The 20471-nt window shown below is 42.6% G+C and overlaps 1 protein-coding gene and 1 long non-coding RNA gene across 2 annotated transcripts; both read right to left on the bottom strand.

Annotated features, from left to right (window-relative positions):
* Positions 1-1158: 1158 nt before the first annotated feature.
* Positions 1159-7072, bottom strand: LOC144329456 (disco-interacting protein 2 homolog C-like). Its single transcript, XM_077960244.1, has 2 exons — positions 6698-7072; positions 1159-4276 (listed from the first exon to the last, which is right to left on the bottom strand). Exons 1-2 carry the CDS (start codon positions 6969-6971, stop codon positions 4131-4133), a joined length of 420 nt encoding a protein of 139 aa, XP_077816370.1. The 5' UTR covers positions 6972-7072; the 3' UTR covers positions 1159-4130.
* A 7756-nt stretch (positions 7073-14828) lies between these two features.
* LOC114675833 (uncharacterized) lies at positions 14829-19060 on the bottom strand. The gene is made up of 2 exons (XR_003726682.2): positions 17729-19060; positions 14829-16614 (listed from the first exon to the last, which is right to left on the bottom strand). It is a non-coding gene; the product is annotated as an uncharacterized LOC114675833 (long non-coding RNA).
* Positions 19061-20471: the final 1411 nt, after the last annotated feature.

The following is a 20471-nucleotide window of genomic DNA, read 5'->3' as shown; positions in this document are numbered from 1 at the left end:
AATAAGAATTAACATTAACAATTATTTTAAGCATGCATAATCGTATATTTAAAATAATTATCCATAATAATGGTATCCTATCAATAGTATCATTGATAATTGTTAATATCGATCATAGATGTTTAATAATTAATCATATTACTCCTAATACCGCAGGGGGTGTACAACTACCTGTGATGTTGTTCCTAATATCCAGGGACAGAGAGCATGGGATGTTGTTCCTAATTATCAAGGAGGGGAGAGTGTAATATTACTCCCAATATGGCAGGGTGTGTACATCCCCCCCAAGGCATTGTTCTTGCCATTCAAAACGAGAGAGAATGACATGACCCCAGATATCGAAGAAAGTGCAAACCCACGTATGATATTCTTTCTAATATCCAGAAAGGAAGAAGAGGATAGTAATCCTCATATGGCAGGAGGGGTACACTCACTCTGATATTTTTCCAAATATGCCGGGGGGAAAGAGGATAATTGCATTCTCAATATCGCACCAAGGGTTATACACCCCGTGTGAGATGGTCCTTCATGTTTCAAGGCGGGAGGGATGATATTATGACATATATGGCAGAAAGCGTACACTCCCCAGGGATATTGTTCCCATGATCCTGGAGGGAAGGGGATGATATTACTTTAAATATTACAGAAGGTGTACACGCCCCCAGTGATATTGTTTCTAATTTCCACGTGGGAGAGGAAGATATGACACCCAATAATGCAGGGAGTAGAAACAATCCTGGGATATTCTTCTTAACGTTCAGGGAGGAAGAGGATGATATTACTCCCAATACAGACGGGTGTACACCCTCTGACGGTGTACACACTGAGGGTATACAACCATCTGTGAAAGAGTTCATAATTTCCAGAGGGGGAGATGATATTACTCACAATATCATAAACAGGCTGTGAGTCCACCATGGCCCCTAACAGCCAGCGGGAGGAGAAGGGGTGGCTATTAGTCCCCACCTTGTGGGGGGTGCCTCACCCCCCTGCAAGGTGACTCCTAATAGCCAGAGGGGGAGAGGGGGTGGTGATTAGTCCCCATCTCGCGGGGGGTGCCTCACTGCCCTGCGATGTGGCTCTTAATATCCGGGGGGGAGAGGGGGTGGCTGTTAGTCCTCACATCGTGGGGGCGGTCCTAAAATAAAATACATGTTAACTATTTAAAGGTGTGAATTTTATTACATATAGAAAAATGTGTGTTTAGCGTACAAATGTGTGCATTTATGTCAAATACATGAAAACACATAATCCAGGTGTTTCGGTTCATACCACTGTAGAGACTTTTCGGTTTCTTTTCATACAACTGCCCAACTGGGGCCCAGAACCAACACCCACCAGCTGTGTCACTGCATCTGTTGTTTTACTGTCACACACCGGCCCTACCCCACAAAATAAAAAGGAAAAAATAAGCCATGGCACGTAATTAACAACTAATTTTACAACATTATTAGAGATGACTTGTGGTCGTCTTTGAAGAGATTGCAGCATGTGAAGAATTTCAAATACAACTATGTTCTGGGTCTCCTGATCTAAGGACCTGTCCACACTGGTGGCTTTAGCAGTGCTTCATGCAAACTTCCAGAAGGCATGTATGTCATGTCTAAGAGCAAACTAGAGTTCACGCCTCAGCACTGTGTGCCTCCTCTTTCTTCCGTCCCACAGGCACCGTCTTCTCCCAGGGAGCTGGTGCTGTGCTCTGAGGCTCTGTCCCACCAGTCCCTGCCAAGTCCCTGGTGCCATTGTGGAGAACCAGTCTCCGTCTGTCAAAGTGTGTTGTGCAGAAAACAACTCATCCAAATCTCTTTAAAAACCACACATTTGCGACGCCTATAGGCCTCAGAAGGTGGAGGCAGACAGGTAAAGGCAGCTGCCATGGGGGCTGAAGATCAAGCCGGTCTGTCTGGCGACTGATGGGCACTGTCGGCAGTGAGCCACTGTACATTTAGCGAGGCTGTCTGGCCCCTCACCTCTGCCAAGCCTCCACCCATCGAGTCTGGCCTGGATTCTCACACGCCTGTACAGCCTTCATCTGGTTCATAACTCAGCTCACAAAGGGCCCCATACAAAGGCCCCCTTACCGCGGCAAGGATGGCGGTAGTCACGCCTGTGGCCGTTTATCCTCTCTGCATCTAGCTCCTCTTCCTGAGGCAACAGCACCTCTGAAGTCACAGTCTGGCCTCCCAACTCTCCCCCGTCCAGGGCTTCTTGGCATGTTGCTCTGCTGCACACACCTCAGCAAATACTGCTGATTAGCCAGAATCACCCAGAAATCTCTTAACCTCGATTCTGACTGCTTTTATAATTTGTAATATTTGTACTTCTGGTGTGATTTGAGGAACAACACATTTTAAAATTAGAGAAGATGTGGTTTTTATTCTCTCCTTTCTACTTGCAACCTTGAAAATTCAAGTAGCAGCAAGGGTTTGTTGAAAGTAACTTCCACCAAATAGAACCTATTACAAATGTACTACAGAGTGTCAAATAACCACATAGATGTAAAATAGACATGCAGACACAGATATCAAATCCAATGCTTAAACCAAACTGAGAAATGCTTGCCAGTTTGATAGGACTTCTGAAACTTGACAAAAATGTTGGCTAAGGGATACAAGATGCTATGAGATGAGTGAAATGTTTGGCCTAGAACCACAGGCTCTCTCCTCTTTACAGCAGAAAATCCATAAGGAAGTCAAATCTAAAAGAACCAGGTACCATTGAACGGCATAATCAGTCGTCCTTCCCATCCCTAGGCCAGCTGCGGTGAGTACAGCCAGTCGTTCACCAACATCCATCATCCATCCTCCAGGCCATGGCTACACTTTACTCCCAGGCTCCCTGCCATTATGTAGATTAGGTAAATCATGGCCACTCTCACCTTAATCCTACCCCCGCCAGTGTGGCAATCACTCAGTCCCAACCACAGCAAGGACAGCCGTGTCCGTGGGAACACAGAGCAGGGGTCTGAAAGGAACCTGGATCTCTGAATACCTCATGGAGCAGTCACCAGCCTGGAACATCCTCCCTGACAGGTTTGCAAGAGAGAAAAACTCCTTGGTTCCTCAAGCTACAATACTGCAGAGTCTCAGGTCACAGCATCCTTACCTACCCTTGTCAGGAACCGTTCATGCTCATCAAGATATGAGAACAAAACTGGAGTGGCACAGTCACACACACCCAGAACGCAGACCACCTGCTGCTCACATTCATCGTATTAACACCAAAAAGCCACCGTGGTGGATATCCTGGATGTGGACACTCGGCGGCTTTTTGCTGGAGATGCGCTTTGTGCATTTATCGCATGACCATCTTGGCATCAGGAGCTGCTGCGCAGATGGCAGCTGTGCACGTCACAGGGAGTCTCACTCGCTGGACTCTCAGCCAGCTCCCACTATCAGTGCCCGCAGAGTCCTCTTCTCTGGGAGAACGTGCTTAGACGCCACAGTGTCCTGTGGATCCACACAACCGCGCTGTCCTCCCTGGCCACTGTGCCTCTCCACTGTGTCCACACAGGCCTCCCTGTCCTCTGTGCTTATCGCGGCTCCAATAGTCCTCCCTGTCTACCTGTTGGGGCTCGGATAGGCCTCCTTGTCCGCCTGCGAGGCCCGTGCACTGCAAGATTACACCATTCCAAGGCTGCTCGATGAGGCTTCACACAGGGACATTGTATTTCATTCACTGCTAGGTTCTACACTGACTTTTATGACCCCAGGGAAGGACTAAGACTTAAATAGAACAGGGGCTAGGTGATACAAACCGCCGATGTAATCAGCACATAACAAGACCAGGCCACAGGAAGGAAGAAGCAGCCCTCGGCCACAGCCTGTTACACAAGTCGCTGACATCTCTGTCCAACATGGATAAAAAGACCTTCTTTCCTCCGAAGTCTAAAGCAACATATCCCCCCATCTGACAGTAATTCTGTTGTACATTTAACTTCATCTTGCTCTTCTAAGTGACTGTTCACGGTCTTAACACCTGTACAAGAATTTCTCAGTTGCTGAACCACTGTTAGTTATTCAGCAGATAAAATGGCAGCAGATTGTACCCCAGGAAGAAACACACCCAGTCACGGGCGCAGAACGGGACATCAACACAAACCGTTTCCCAGAAAAAAACGCATCTCTGCTTTAGGACGTACCATCCCCGGTCTCCATGAGCTCGGCGTTGCCATACTTGTGCGCTGTCCGGGACCCCGTGGAACCCTGTGGTCGCTCCATCTGTATGGAGTGCTCTGAGGTGTACGTGGTTACGTCAGGAGGTGCAGAATGATTTTCTGTAAAGAAGCACATCATGAGTGTTTCTGGTGGTTGTGGCATTTGCTCTGCAGGTTGAGCAAGCCATAACTTAGGAAGAGACCGGAGCGCGGGCGCTCACCCTGGGGGTGCCGTGAGAAGCCAAAGCCGATCTCAGCCATGTCTGCCACACACATCCGTCACAAAGGGGGACCCCAGCATAACTCATGTTGCCGAAAATGGAGCAGAGTTCGGTGAAACCTCAATTTCCTAACAGGAGCCACGTCAGCGGCATTTTAACTAGAATAACGTTAGACCGGCAATGGCAGGGCGCCAGGAAGCGTGTGTGTGTTCATGGAAGGGTCCCGTTTCCTGTCGGCCACCGTCCACACAGCCCAGGGCTTTACTCGCGCTTTGGAGCCCAGGGCCTGGAATTGGAAACCCAGCTCTGGAAACTTCTGGGGATTTGGGGATGTCCCTTAAGCTCTCCGTGCCTCAGTTTCTTCATCAAATGGGAACAGTAATGGCTATGACCATGTAGGGTCCGGGGTGGGGTTTGGCCAGTGTGACTATGTTGTGACTGGACTCCTTAGAACACTCACGCACACGCACGATCACAGATGCTAAGTTCTCGTTCACAGGCTTCTGATTATCTCAGAAGGTCAAATGCATATCTGACTTTTTAATTCTCTTGTTTTGCCACACAAAATATTTCTCCTCTTCAAGTTTCATTATTTTGTCATGGCTTTTCCAAAAGACTCCCAAACTTACAGAAAATTTCCAGATAGTCTAGGAGGATTATCTTTGTGCCCAATTAGAAATTACCGGAACGCGATCACCCGAGAGTTACATTTGGGTCACACTGAGCCCTGAGGTACATGAGTTAGGAGCCCCTCATAGTTTGGATAAATTAATTCTTTGTACTAAAACTTCCTCCAGTATTGAAAGGGTAAACCCACAAAGGGAGGCCCAAGTGCAGTGATTCATTTATTCAAAAGTACGTATTTACCTTGGTAAGATTCTGTGTATTTTCTTAAAATTGAATGAAATCCGAGGATACAAATGCTTCCACCAAGAGGCAGAGGTGGTGTCTGGCCTCCCCGTTCACGTCTGGCAGAGCCACTATCCTGCGATCCAATATACACATGGAATTTTATTATGGAAAAATATGTAGCAGTCACACATTTCTGTTCAATGTTTAGCCTACTGGGATTTCAGGTAGGGTTATTAATTCACATAAACGAGTGTATATGTTCCTGAAACTGTCAAACTGAAGTTTAATACTGCTGTGCATTTGAGTACTACTTTGCAAACTTTTAGAGAGTATTTCTGTTTTCTCCTTTATACTCACAACAGTTGAGAGAGAAAAATTATTTTTTTCAATTTTTTTTCCCTCACTCAAAGCCTAAAGCAAGGACAAAGGACTTCAAGATCCCAGCAGCAGTTATTGGGAAAAGTGAGACAGACCCAGCTCTCCTGACAGCAAACTCCTGTTCCAGACAGAAAACAGCTGACGCTTTCAGTGTCAGTGAGCACCGAAGGGGCTGGGACCCAAGTCAATCCGAAACGCCTCTGGGTGTCAAGGAGTCAGTGATCTAGAAGTGAACATTCTGGGGTTCTGGGGTGTCTGTCGGCTGTCTGATCACACGTCACGTCCACCTGCTTCCCACTGACGGTTTTGCAGAGATCAGGCTTTCCTGTGGTAGCTGGTGCCGGGAGGGTCTGAGCCTGTGGCTCGTGCTCTGTTATCGGCGACTTGGTTCACAGTCGTCTCCGGTTACTGCTTTAATAGAGACACACACCAAATCCTATTCAACCCAAGTCCCATACTTGATGGAAAACATTTTCTCCTGAACCATTCAAAGGCAGAGCGACGCGAGGCTCATCATGGCTCCCCTACGCGTGGGCTCTACCTCTAGTAATTCTCACTTCACTCCTTTTCCACGGCATCTTCAAACGTTGTAGGGCAGTGATCCTAACTTCGTTCTTTTTCTAACACAGAGGATCTCCCTTGTCATAGAACCTACACAAAACAGTGCGCCACGCCCAAGAAATCTGAACACCTGTGGCAGACAGCAGCGTAAAGCAGCCGTGGTTAAAGCCCTCGTTTCCATCAATGACTCCCGTGGTCAGGAGGAGCACACTTTAAAACCCTGTCCTATTGACTGGGACTGGTAAGGTTTCACAAAGGAGCATAAGTGAGAAGAAAAGATGGGAGTGGATATGGCTGCAGGATTCCCCAGTAGAAAGGCCCCTGGAATTCCAGTTGTGGGAGGGACCTGGGCATGAGAAGCAGTAAAGGAGCTTCCAGAAACAATCCAACCAAAGCACCCCAGGGGCCAGAGGGGCTCTGCGCTCTTTCCACCAAGGGATTCCACAGCCATGATGCAAACAGAGGAAAACCTGCACCCACAAAGGCATTTAGACAACAGGCACAGAAAGACACTGTGAAGCATGCTCACCTATGTGGGTTTGGGCCATGACCTCCGCCAGCCTGTGGGCAGCCCCGCTGCCCCTGCTCTGCATGGAGGACGAGGAGGTCGAGGAGGTGGAGGAGGTGGAGGAGGTGGTGGAGCCATGGATGGCCTGACTGATCCAGTGCTCCATGTTGATGCAACCCTGGCTGGAGGTCGGGGTGCCTTGGGAGTCCCCCTGCACTGAGTGTTCATCTTCTGAGCCAGGAGAGGTATCTTTGTAAGAAGAAAAACGATTTGCTATGTATTGCAGCAGAAACATGCACCACAATCTCAGTCCCTCAAACACAGATTTACTTCACGCAAGTCTGAACAGTTGTTCAATGACTTTTTGCTGTAGACACTGTTGAGAATTTAAACCACTTTTCAGACAATGAACCATTTAACTTTAGCATGATGAATTTTGCTTCCAAAACACCTTAAACAAACATGCTATAAGATGATTGATACTGTCATCTCAAAGGTGCACTGACACATTTCCTCTACACAGTAGTTTGGGAAGAAACCAAGTGTTTTCTTGTGTCAGTCAGAAAGTGAGAGGGCAAGGGGAGGCGGAGGGCCTGTGTGGCTCTCAGGAGTCTCAGTGTGACTATGTTTACCCCTTGTTAGTCCTGAGATGCTCTTCTGGGCTCTGATTTATTTCTACATTGGTGTATGTGTTACACACTCATGCAGGTGATTTCTCCGTCTGTGTGTTAGTTACCATACAGCTGATTTATTTGTATGTCCGTGTGTTAGATGCCCATGCAGCTGATTTATTTCCACATCGGTGTGTTAGATGCCCATGCAGCTGATTTATTTCTACATCAGTGTGTTAGATACCCATGCAAGTGATTTCTGCGTCACTGTGTTCAATACCCATGAGGGTGATGGATTTTCTACGTCTGTGTGTTCAATACGAATGCAGCTCTCTAAGGATCAAGACGCTGATGATGGTAACAGGAGAGTAAGCAGAATATGCCTCACATGGAGCGGCCCCTCCACCTCCCCATTTTCCTCCGGGGCACACGACAAACCCTCATGTCACATTTTACACTCTCATCTACTCACTTTTACAGAATTCGTCTCTTATACATTCTCATTATTGATTTTTCTATCTACAAATTGAGTATCTTGGATTATGATAAAATACATCCATTTTTTCACTCTAATTCAGGAGAACATTTTTCATTTAATAACTTTTCATGCAGTACCAAGGTTTTTGGGAATAAATTGCTGGTGTATTTGTTAAACTTCAACCTAAGAATGACACTCAGAATCCTACTTACAGGTGAGTGATGGGAGGTGCTGGCTCACGTGAGCAGCTCCAGATCATTGGGTGAGAGGAGGAGTCACAGCAAATAAGCTTAAAACACAGGTTTGCTTCTTAAAAGACACTAATAGCAAACAATATTCACACTTATTACCACTGTCACATGACTTATGCTGTCTGGGAATTATTTTTTAAAGTTTACTTGTTAGACAAGCAATGATATTAGGAGCCTGAAAATTCTCTATCACCTTGCTTTTTTTTCTTTTGAGACAGAATCTTGCTCTGTTGCCCAGGGTGGAGTGCAGTGGCATGATCTCAGCTCACAGTAACCTCTCACTCCCAGGCTCAAGCGATTCTCCTGCCTCAGCCTCCCAAGTAACTGAGATTACAGGCACGTGCCACCATGCCTGGCTCATTTTTGTATTTGTAGCAGAAACAGGGTTTCACCATGTTGGCCAGGCTGATCTCAATCTCCTGACCTCGTGACCCGCCTGCCTCGGCCTCCCAAACCGCTGGGATTACAGGCGTGAGCCACTGCGCCTGGCCCACCCTGCCTTTTAAGAAAACTTACACAATTTATATCAAAGTAAAAGTAAAACTGACACAGCCTTGAGACTTTTGAGAAAGGTACACAACCAGGTGTCCATATGGCGCACAACCATCTCCCCAGAACGTCTTCTCACAACCCTTTCCAATCTTTCAATTCCTCACTCCCACCTACCTTTTCCAAGAAACCTGCAGAATAATGTGATATAGACACTCGACAGAATAGCAGCAAACCAAGCAAGCAGCATATGAAATGCAAGCAGCATGACCAGTGATGACTAGAATTACACAGCATGGGGACAGGAAGTCAAGTTGATTTAACATTCAAAAGTGAATTAATGTCATACACAATATAGAATTACGGAGTAGAACCGCAAGTTGGCCTTAAGAGACATAGAAAAGTACTGACAAATTCAAGAGAATGAAACTCAACAAACCAGGAATAGAAGGCAATTTCCTCAACCTGTTAAAGTACATTCGTGAAAAGCCACAGCTAACGTTGTATTCAATGGTAAACAATAGAATACATGTTCCCTAAGATGGCGAACAAGACAAAGATGTCCCCTCTTGCCACTATTATTCAACATTATCTGGTAGGTTCTAGCTGGAGAAACAATTTAACAAATTTAGTAGTAAAGACATTCCGATTAGAAAGGAATAAAAGTGTCTTTATTCATAGATGACAAGACCTTGAGATGTAGAAAATGGCAAGAAATACACCAAAAATGTTTGCATTACTAAAACAAAGTTTGATGAGGTCACAGAAGATAAAGATATACATACACTAGCAATAAACAACCTGAAAATAAAATTAAGAAAATCGTTCCATTCACAATAGCATCAAAAGCATGAAATACTCAGCTGAACTTCTAACAAAAAGGTGCACAATGACAACTATAAAACATTACTGAGAGAAATTAAAGATCCAAATAAATGGAAACTAAATAAATGGAGGCAGATTCATGATCGTGAATTGGAAAACTCAGCATTATCAAGACAATTCTTCCCAAACTGTTCCATTAATTCAAGGCACTGCCTAATAAAATCCCAGAAGGCTGTGTGTGAAATGGAAAACTTATTCTCAATTTTATCTGGAAATACAAAGGACCTACAATAGCCAAAATCATTTTGAAAAAGGAAAACAAAGTTGGAGGACTTCACTATCTGATTGCAAAACTTAACATAAAGTCATGGTTATCAAGGCAGTGGTATTAGCACAAAAATAGACACGTACATCAAAGGAACAGAATTAAACTCAGAAATAAAGCCTTATATTTATGGTTAATTTATTTTTGACAAAGGTCTCAAGACAATTCAGTAAGAGAAAGGTAGTTTGTTTTTTCAACAAATGTTGCAGGGGCAACTGGGTACCCACACACCAAAAAGAAAAAGCGTGGGAAAAAAAATCCCCCAAACCAAACCAAAACAAATAAAAATCCCACTTAGATCCCTACTGCACACACAAAAATTAACTCCAAATGGATCACAGACCTAAAGGAAAGAACAGTAAGACCATGAGACTTCTAAAACTTCCAATAACACAATCCATAAAAATTAGTAAAATGGACTTCATTAAAATAGAAAACTAAAGTTTTAAAAGATGATTATCTCCCTATAGCTAATGTAACAAATTACCTTGATCTTAGGGGCTTATAACAAGACACGAATCTATTATCCTACTGATGGAGAAGTCAGAAGTGTAAAATCTAAGTGTCAGCAGAACTACGTTCCTTCTGGAGGCGTCAAAGGAAAATCCATTTCTTTACCTTTCCCAACTTCTAGAGGCCACCTGTGTCCCTGACTCCTGGCCCCTCTTCATCTTTAAAGGGCATCACTCCAGTCTTCAGTTCTTTTCTCTTGTCAGAACCTTCTTGATTACAGTGGGTCTACCGACTTAAACCAGGATAATGGTCCCATCTCAAGATCTTAAATTAATCAGCTGCAAAATCCCTTTTGCCACTTCAGGCAACAGGTTCATAAGTTCCGTGGAATAGGACCTGGGTATCTTGGGGGAAAGGCTTTGTTCTGTCTGCTACATAATAGTTTGTTCTTTCACTGAGAAACGTTACATCTGTAAAAGTCTTATATTCAGATTGTATAAGGCACCTATAACCCATAAGACGACAACCAACCCATTTAAAACGTGAGCAAAAAACCTGAACATTTTACCAATATATACAAATGGCTATGGATAGGAATTAGCACATTAAAAGCTAATAAGCACATTAAAAATGCTTAGCATCATTCATTGTTGCAAAGTAAATACACAATGATATACCATTTCACATCAGTTAGAATGGTAAAAATCAAAACATCAACAATAACTATCGGTGGTGATGATGTGGAGAAACTGGGATGCGCATATGCTGCTGGTGGAAGTGTGAAATGGTGCAGTTATTTTGTAAATAATTTGGCAGTTTTTAAAAAGCTAAACCTAAACTTACAATAAGACTCAATCATGCTACTTGGCATCCACTTCAGATAAAGGAAATTATATGCATACACAAAGATATGTAGCTAAATGTCGACAGCAGCTGAATACTGGAAACAATGAATAACCAACTGGTAAATGAATAAACAGGATGTATCATATCTATCAAATAGAATATGAATAAATATTAAGGAATAAACTACCGATGCATGGTACAGCAAGGACTTCAAAACAGGTAAAGGAGGCATAGAGAAGCATGTACAATTTATGATTTTATATCATAAAATTGTAAGATTAAAAAACAAAAGCCATAAAATCATAGAGTAAAATATTCTATGATTTTATATTCTACAAAATGTAGAGCGCACTGTTATGATTTCTAGGGTTCTTTTTCATAGAGCTAACCTTTCATCTGATATCGTTTGCAATCAGCCAAGTACATTCTTTAGCACGTTTATAGTGTAGTTCTGCTGATAACACATTCTCTCAGCTTTCATGTTTGGGAATGTGTTGTTTCACCCGTTTATAAAGGAGATTTTCCCTGGATATGAGTTGACAGGCCTTTCTCCTGCTTTTAGTGCTTTAAAAAATGTCTTTCCATGGTCTTCTGGTCTCCACTGTGTCTTCACAGAAGTCACGCGTTGTTCAAATGCTTCTCTGGTGTGTCACGTGTCTTTTTCTTCTGAGTCCTTTCGGGATCTCCTCTTCATCTTGGGATTTCAGTACTTTGGCTATCATGAACGTGGATGTGATTCTTGTTATACTTGTTCTGCTTGGAATTCACTGAACTTCTCAGGGCCGGACACAGGTGGTTTGACATCAATCTGAGAAAATTTGGACTCCTTTTTTCAAAGGTTCCTGCTCTTCTCTCTCTTTTCCTTCTTGTATTACAAGTATATTGACGTATCACAGGAGCTTGAGGTTCTGTTGGCTTTTCTTTCATTTTGTTTCTCTGGGCTTCACTTTGGTTAATTCCTTTTCATCTTCCTTCTCCAACCTGTTAAGCCCATCAGCGCCATTTCATCTCAGTGTCATATTTTCCAGCTTTACAGTGATGTCTCATGTATACCCTATATATGTACACCATCTCCTATCATCGACATTGCCTACCAGACTGGTACATTTGTCACAACTGATACTTCTATGGCGAAACATCATTACCACTCCAACTCCATCATTCACATCAGGGTTCATTCTTCGTGTTGTACAATATATGGGTCTGGACAAATGCATAATATGTATCCACCATTACAGTATCATACAGAGATCACATGATATTAAAAATTCTCCTGCTCTGCCTATTCATCCCTGCCTCCCCCTGGCAACCACTGATCTTCTTACAGTCTCCATAGTCTTGCCTTTTCCAGGATGTTGTAAAGCTGGAATCATACAACCTTTTCAGATTGCTTCTTTCACTTAGCAATATGCCCTTTAAGTTTCCTCCGTGTCTTTTTATGGATAGCTCATTTATTTTCAGCCTCAAATAATATCCCATTGTCTGGATGTACCACAGCTCACTTATACATTCACCTACTGAGGGGCATTTTGGTTGCTTCCAAGTTTTGGCAACTATGAATAAGGCTGCTCTAAATATCTACGTGCAGGCTTTGTGTGTAGACATAAGTTTTCAACTGCTTTGAGCAAATGCCAAGGAATCTAATTGCTTTATCATATGGTGAGAGTATATTTAGTTTTGTAAGAAACCACCGATCTGTCTTCCTAAAGGCCGTTCTATTTTGCATTAAGACCAGCAATGATTGAGAGACAATTCCCACAGCTCCACGTCTTCACAGGCTTTGGTGTTGATAGTGTTCTGGATTCTGGCGTAGTGATATCTTACTGTTGCTTTAATCTGCATTTCTCTATGACACATGATGTGAAGCATGATTTCATACGTCGATTTGCCATCTCTATATCTTCTTAGATGAGGCATCTGTTAGTCTTTGACCCATTAATGTGATGAATTACGTTAATTGGCTTTTCAATGTTAAACCAGCTTTGGATATGTGACATTCCATGTGGTTTTAGTGCACAATTTTTGTTAGATTTAATTTGCTAATATTTTATTGAAGATTACTGCATCTATGTTCATGAGAGATGTTCTGTAGTTTTCTTGTAATATTTTGTTATTAAAATGGTATTTGATATTAAAATGATGCTGGCTCTATAGAATGAGTTAAGAAGCATTCCTCAGCTTCTATGTTCTGAAAGAGATTGTAGATAATTGGTATAATTTCTTCTTAGATATTTGGTAGAATTCACCAGTGAACCCATCTGGGCCTGGCACTTCCTGTTTTGAAAGGTTATTAACCACTGATTCAATTTAACAGATAAAGGCCTGTACAGATCGTTTCTTCCTGTTCAAATTTTGGCAGATTCTGTCTTTAAAGAAATTGGTTCATTTCATCCACGTTATCAAATTTGTGGCCATAGAGTTGTTCATAATTTTTATTATCCTTTTAATGTCCATGGGATCTGTAGTTATGTCCCTTATTTCATTTCTGATATTGGTAATTTATCTGCTGTATTTTTTTTTTTTTTCTTGTTAGAGGCTTACAGATTTTCTCTCAAAGAACCAGCTTTTGGTTTCATTGATTTTTCTCTACTGATATTCTGTTTTCAATGTATTGATTTCTGCTCTTTCATTATTTGTCTCCTGCTCAGAATTTAATTGGATGTTCTTTTTCTAGTTTTCGAAGGTGGAAGCTGATTGATTTTAGATCTTGTTTTTTTTAACGTATGCATTTAAAATCTATAAATTTCCCTAAAAACATTACTGTCATTGCAGCTCACAAATTTTTAACAAGTTTTCGTTTTCATTTACTTCAAAAATTCGAAGAAATCTTCAGATTTCTTCCTTGAGCAATGTATTATGTATAAGTGTATTTTTTAATATCCTAATATATTTTCTTGTCATCTATTGATTTCTACTTTACTGTGGTTGAGAACATACTTGTTTGATTCCTATTTTTTTAAATTTGTTAAGGTGTGTTTTATGGACCACAACATGGTATTGTCTTGGTGAATGTTGTGTATTCTGTTGTTGTTGGAGGAAATAGTCTATAAACGTCAGTTATATACAGTTGACTGAGGATGCCGATTTCAATTTTGTCCTTACTGATTTTCTGGCTACCGAATTGGTCCATTTCTGATAAAGGGGTGTTAACGTCTCCAACTATAATAGTGGGTTAATTACTTCTCCTGGAAGTGTATCAGTTTTTGTTTTGGCATTCTGATGCTTTGTTAGCAAAAATACATTTCAGGATTGTTATATCTTCTTGGAGAATTGATCCCTTTATTTCATAATAGTCATCTCTGGTAACTTTCCTTGATGTAAAGCCGACTCTGTCTGAAATTAATATCACCACTTCCATTATCCAAAATGAGTGTTGGCCAGGTGCGGTGGCTCATGCCTGTAATCTCAGCACTTTAGGAGGCCAAGGCGGGATGATCACCTGAGGTCAGGAGTTCAACACCGGCCTGGCCAACATGGTGAAATCCCATCTGTACAAAAATAGGAAAAAAAAAACCCCAATTACCCAGGCATGATGACAAATGCCTGTAATCCCAGCTACTCAGGAGGCTGAGGGAGAATCACTTGAACCTAGGAGGCAGAGGTTGCAGTGAGATGAGATCAGGCCATTGCACACAAAAAAATTAGCGTTAACATTTGTATCTTTTTCCATCCCTTTACTGTTGATCTATATGTATGTCTTTATATCTAAAGTGGATTTCTTATAGACAATATATAGTTTGGTGCATTTGGACTGACACTGAAAGTAATGATATACAGTTGAATTAACATCTACCATATTTGTTACTATTTTCTATTTGTTGCCCTTGATTTTTGTTTTTGTCTTTCACTCTTTTTTTTTTCCTTGTGGTCTTAATTGGGCATTTTCTATGATTTATTTTCTTTCCTTTTTTAGCATATCAGTTACTCTTTTTTTTTTTTTTTTTAAGTGGCTGCCTTGGAATTTGCAATATAAATTTACAAGTAACCCAAGTCCACTTTCAAACGACACTACACTGGTTTCTTGATAATGCAAGCACACTATAATAACAAAATAATCCTAATTCCTAATTGCTCTCTCCCATCCCTCCATCCCTTGGGCATCACTGCTCTCCTTCATTTCACTTATATTTAAGTGTGTGTATATGACATATACATAAGCATGTAATATACTGTCGCTATTATGAATGAACTGTTATGTTAGATCTATTAATAAAAATGAAAGATTTTCTAATACCTTCACTATTTCTTCTTTGATGCTTTTTGTTTTTCTATTTATTTTTTTAAACAGACAAGGTCTTGCTCTGTTGCCCAGACTGGAGTGGAGTAGCATCATTATAACTCACCGCAGCCTTGAACGGGATCCTGGGTTCAAGAAGTGACCCGTCTCAGCCTCTCAAAAGTAGCTGGCACTATAGGTGTCGGCCACTACGTTTGGCTTTTTTTTTTAAAATGAGACAGAGTCTCACTACGATGCCCAGGCTGGTCTAAACTAAGCGGCCTCCAGCTGTTCTCCCATCTTTGCCTCCCAGAGTGTTAGGATGACAGGTGTGAGCCCCTGTAAACAGACTGTGCTCTTCCTTTCCTTATGTACAGCTGAGTTACTGACCTCTACTATTTTCTCTAAAGAACTTTGAACATTTTTTGCACGGCAGGTCTACCGGCAACAAATTTTGCAATTTTTGCCGGAGAAGGTCTTTACTTTTTCTTCACTTTTGAAAGATAATTTCACAGAGTATAGACTTCTAGGTTAATGGAATTTTTTTCCTCTCAATAGTTTAAATACTTCACTCCATTTCTTGCTTTCATGGTTTTTGAGGGGAAGTTGAATATAATTCTTATCTTTGATCCTCCATAGGGAAGGAGATTACTCTAGTTTCTTTGCTTTTTAATCTTTGATTCACCATAGTTTGAATATTTTATGCCCAAGTAGAGTTTATTTTTGTTTTGTTTTTGTGGTCCTCGTTTTTACATTTATCCTTCTTGGTGTTTCTTGAGCTCCCTGGATCTATGGTTTGGTGTCTGGCATTAATCTGAGGAAATTCAGCTATTACTGTTACAAATATTTCTTCTGTTCCTCTTTCTTCCCCCTTGTATTACCGTTATGCATATTTTCTGCCTCTGTGGAAGTCCCATAGTGCTTGGATACTCTGTTCTTTTTTGCTTTTCAGTTCTAGAGGTTGGAATTGGGTATTTCCCTTTCCCCCAGGTCAGAAGGCTCTGATAAAATCCCACCAGGTGAGTCTCTAGTTAACTAGCTTCTCTGGAAGGTAGACCTAGTGAAGAGTGCACCTGCATATTGAAAAATGATTCCTATTCTCTTTCCCCTGTAGTAAGTATGAAGGGATTTTTCTGTGATGTTTACTTCGCGAACCTGGTTGAACTTCTGATGATACAACTCACAAAAGCATGAGACCCATATGCACAGGCCTCCTGGAGGTTTTAACTCTCAGACGTGGCCGCACCTCACTGCAGCAATTTGTCAATTCCAGTTCAGGTTTTCCAATCCCAGTGTGGGTTCCTTGGAGCATTGTGCTCCAGTGTATGGTGATTCATCTGCTTTACCTGTCCAGCCAATCTACGGACAGTGGCTTGCCTGTGACCTCAGGTCTCGTGCAGGTTTAAGAAGAACTGCTGATTTTTCAGTTTGCTCAGCTTTTTACCTGTGAGGAGGGAGTGACAATTCTCAAGATTATCAAGTATGGAACCTGAAATTCCCCAACTCCATTATAGTAAAAAGTGTCTTCCCTTCCTCTGGCTCAAGAATTAAAATATTTTCATTCTTTGACACGTTGTAATTTGATTCCCTAAATATTTATAATTATAGATTTAAAAACTCGGTCTTCTGTTGTATCAGACATCTAGACGGGCACTTTCCAACAGAATTATGAGAGTCCTGTTATAGAACTTGAAACCTTCCTTGTAGCCTCATATAAACAGGTACAATTAATTTTACTAGTATATTTTTAACTTGAAATGCTCATACTATACTTTCAATCAGAAATACAAATAGGCCAGGTGAGGTGGCTCACATCTGTAATCCCAGCACTTTGGGAGGCCGAGGCGGGTGGATCACGAGATCAGGAGATCGAGACCATCCTGGCTAACACGGTGAAACCCCGTCTCTACTAAAAATACAAAAAATTAGCCAGGCGTGGCAGAGGGCAGCTACTTGGGAGGCTGAGGCAGGAGAACGGCATGAACCTGGGAGGCGGAGATTGCAGTGAGCCGAGATCGCGCCACTGCACTCTAGCCTGGGCAACAGAACGAAACTCCGTCTCAAAAAAAAAAAAAAAAATACAAATACAATATTTTCTGTTTTTTATATTAACTGGCATGTCTTTCACGCAGCAAGTCCACTTCAGACCGGGCGCACTTTATGTGCTCAGCCGCCTCATGTGGTGAGTGACAGAGACCACCCTGCATGTGTGCGCACTTTTTACTGCCTTTTTCTTGACCACAGATTCTACCTCCTGTTTGTCTGTGTATGCATTGATTATTTGCTGAGTATTACACATTGTAGGTAACATGTTGAGCACACTCAGGATCCCTAACCTTCCTCTGAAGCTTTCCAGCTCTTGTTTTAGCAAGTAGCACAGGCACTGCTGGGTCATCGTGACATGGGCAGGCTTGGATTGATTCGCTGCTGGTGTGGATCTGTGGAGAGCTCCCATCCTGCACCCACTTTTGAAGGCAAAAACTCGACTACTGGGCTAGTGGTCAATTCTGAGGCACCCAGCATGTTCAGGAGGCAGCGTCGGGGAGCGTGTCCCTTACCTGGAGGGGTGTAGGCGTCCATGGAGGTCTGCACGACCAGGGACCTGCGTTTGGAAGGCATAGGCACCGGCCATCTTCTGCTCTTTGGGTTTGGCCAGAGCCGCCTGGACAACTTCCGTGTGGATGTCTGAAACGGAGACAGCTCACTCAGTGCTCAGCTGAGGTCCCAGAGGCCAAGCTGCACCCTCCTCTCTGTCCCCGCAGCACAGTTCATCCATCTGATACTCACCAACAGATGGGTGGGTGAGGAAAGAAAATCAGTGTTTACAATTCCAGTAAAGACATTAAAATTTATTTACAGACTTTTATTTATTCATTTTATGACTGTAGAATCCATATCCAAAAGCAAACACTGGCTCTAAACTGCGCTGAGATTTTTCTTTTTAGGGTGAATGGACCTTGATCTTTGGAGATTCTTTTAGGTCACACGTTTGAGCCTCCAAATCCTTTCACTGTACCGCTGAGAGGCGTGTGCACGCCTCGCACCCAAAACTCACACAGCCACGGTCGCAGCTCAGCTCGACACCAGCCATGGGCCAGGACTGTGTTGGCTATGGATATGGTTTGGCTGTGTCCCCACCCAAATCTCAACTTGAATTCTACATCCCAGAATCCCCATGTATTGTGGGAGGGACCTAGGGAGAGGTAAATGAATCACTGGGGCCCATCTTTCCTGTGCTATTCTTGTGATAGTGAATAAGTCTCATGAGATCTGATGGTTTATCAGGGGTTTCCGCTTTTGCTTCTACCTCGTTTTCTCTTGCTGCTGACATGTAAGAAGTGCCTTTCGCCTCCCACCATGATTCTGAGGCCTCCGCAGACATGCGGAACTGCAAGGCCAACTAAATCTTTTTCTTCCCAGTTTCGGGTATGTCTTTATCAGCATCATGGAATTGGACTAAAACAACCATTAAGACATTTTGTGGCTATTAACCCATTACATTAATTCCACACATTCACTGAATGCCTTCTCTGTAAGTCCCTATGGGCTGGGGTCGCAGCGGTGATCAGGCAGACAGTCTCATGGCATCTCACGCTGGCCACTTCTTAAGGGAGGAGACAGGTGATAGATGGGGTAGGGAATTAAAGCAGAGACAGATGCAGTGGCAACTCCAAACTGTGAAGCTAGGGAAGAACCTTCTTAACACAAAATCAGAACAACAGGAATGAACCATACTGGCTGTCAAGATGAGAATCTTTGAGACACAGGGAAAAGCCCGCTCAAAGGCCCTAAACTGTCAGTGAGAACGGTGTTAGCAGAATAAAAACACCATCACCACCAAAAATGGCCAGCGTGAGTGAAGACGGGTTGGGGCAGTTTTCTCTGAAGCTGTGAGAATGATCCCACTGAAAGGGAATCGGACGTGGCTTTCTGGCTTAAACCCCCCAGACGCTGCCACCTGAGACAGGACCCAGACCCACAACATCACACCCACAGGCAGCTCATCGCACTGCTTGGTCTTGGTCAGCCTTTGTACACACTACTCTCCCTAACTAGATATAGAGCCTGGTCATCTGGCCACTATTTCTAATTCCCAGGTCATAAACCACTGTGTGACTGACTTGGCTCATGGCCAAAAACTAAAGGGATCAATGAGGTGACAGTCCACTCACTTGCACAAATCGCTTTTTGTTTTGCATATTCTCCGTTTTAAACTTTTTGAATGTAATTTCAAAGACACAGAAAATCTGCAAGACCAGCGTAGTGAATTCCCACATAACTTACCAGGCTCAACTTAGGCCCAGCTGCTCCTATCTTACATCACACTGCTTTCCTCCCTCCCCCATGAATTTTCTAAGTCAAATGAAAATAAATTTCAGATACTATGTCCCTCCATACCTAAATGTTACAATGTATTTCCTAAACACAAGGATATGCTCTCACATTCATTTTCCTCAAGATCGGGAAATTTAAATGTCATATACAAAGTTCACTTTCAAATGCTGTCAACTGTCTCCATAATTTTCTTACTTTGTCTTCCTCTTTTTCGATCCAATCCAGGATCATGAATTGATTTGTCATGTGATTTTTACCTGTCCAGCATCCAAGTTTCTCAGGTTTTGTGTTTCTTGAAATTGGAAATGTGAAAGAATACAGGTCAGTTATGTATCTTCCAGACTAGACTCAAGAGTATGCATTTTAGCAGGGACACCGCAAGTCTGTCCTGTGTGACAATGTTAACATCAGCAACTCAGTGAAGGTGGTGCTTAAGTTCCTTTAAAGCAAAGACGCTACTTCTCACGTTGAAATTAAGATTTGGGAGGAGGCACCACGACCTTATGTGCATATATATTCTCTTTTCCATGAATTCTTCACTACTAGTTTTATCATCCACTGATTTCCTGTCATTCCTTCTAAATCATTAGATCTTCCATATTCACTGAAAAATAATTATTTCATCTTTCAGCATTCATTTATATATGTTCATATGTACTCATGGAGTCTGGCTTGGTAGGTTATAATTCACAGTTAAAATGGTTTGTTTTGTTGCTCAACTGGTTCCAGATCTGATACCTGATTCCCCAGCCCTTGGACCAGGGCTCCTTCTAGTGAAGAACGGTGTTTGGAAGCTAAGACCGGGCACCGGGTGCCGCTGGACGTTGCCGGCAAGCAGAACACACAACACGCATGTACACGCATGTACACCCACACCCATCCACAGGCACTTCTGTCCCTGTCTACATCTGTCAGGAGCCGCCAGCTTATACTGGTATAAGGTCCCACATAGACATTCGGCATTTG

Source organism: Macaca mulatta, chromosome 13, assembly GCF_049350105.2.
Source record: "Macaca mulatta isolate MMU2019108-1 chromosome 13, T2T-MMU8v2.0, whole genome shotgun sequence".
Lineage (NCBI taxonomy): Eukaryota > Metazoa > Chordata > Mammalia > Primates > Cercopithecidae > Macaca > Macaca mulatta.
This window is presented reverse-complemented; position numbering and strand designations above follow the sequence as displayed.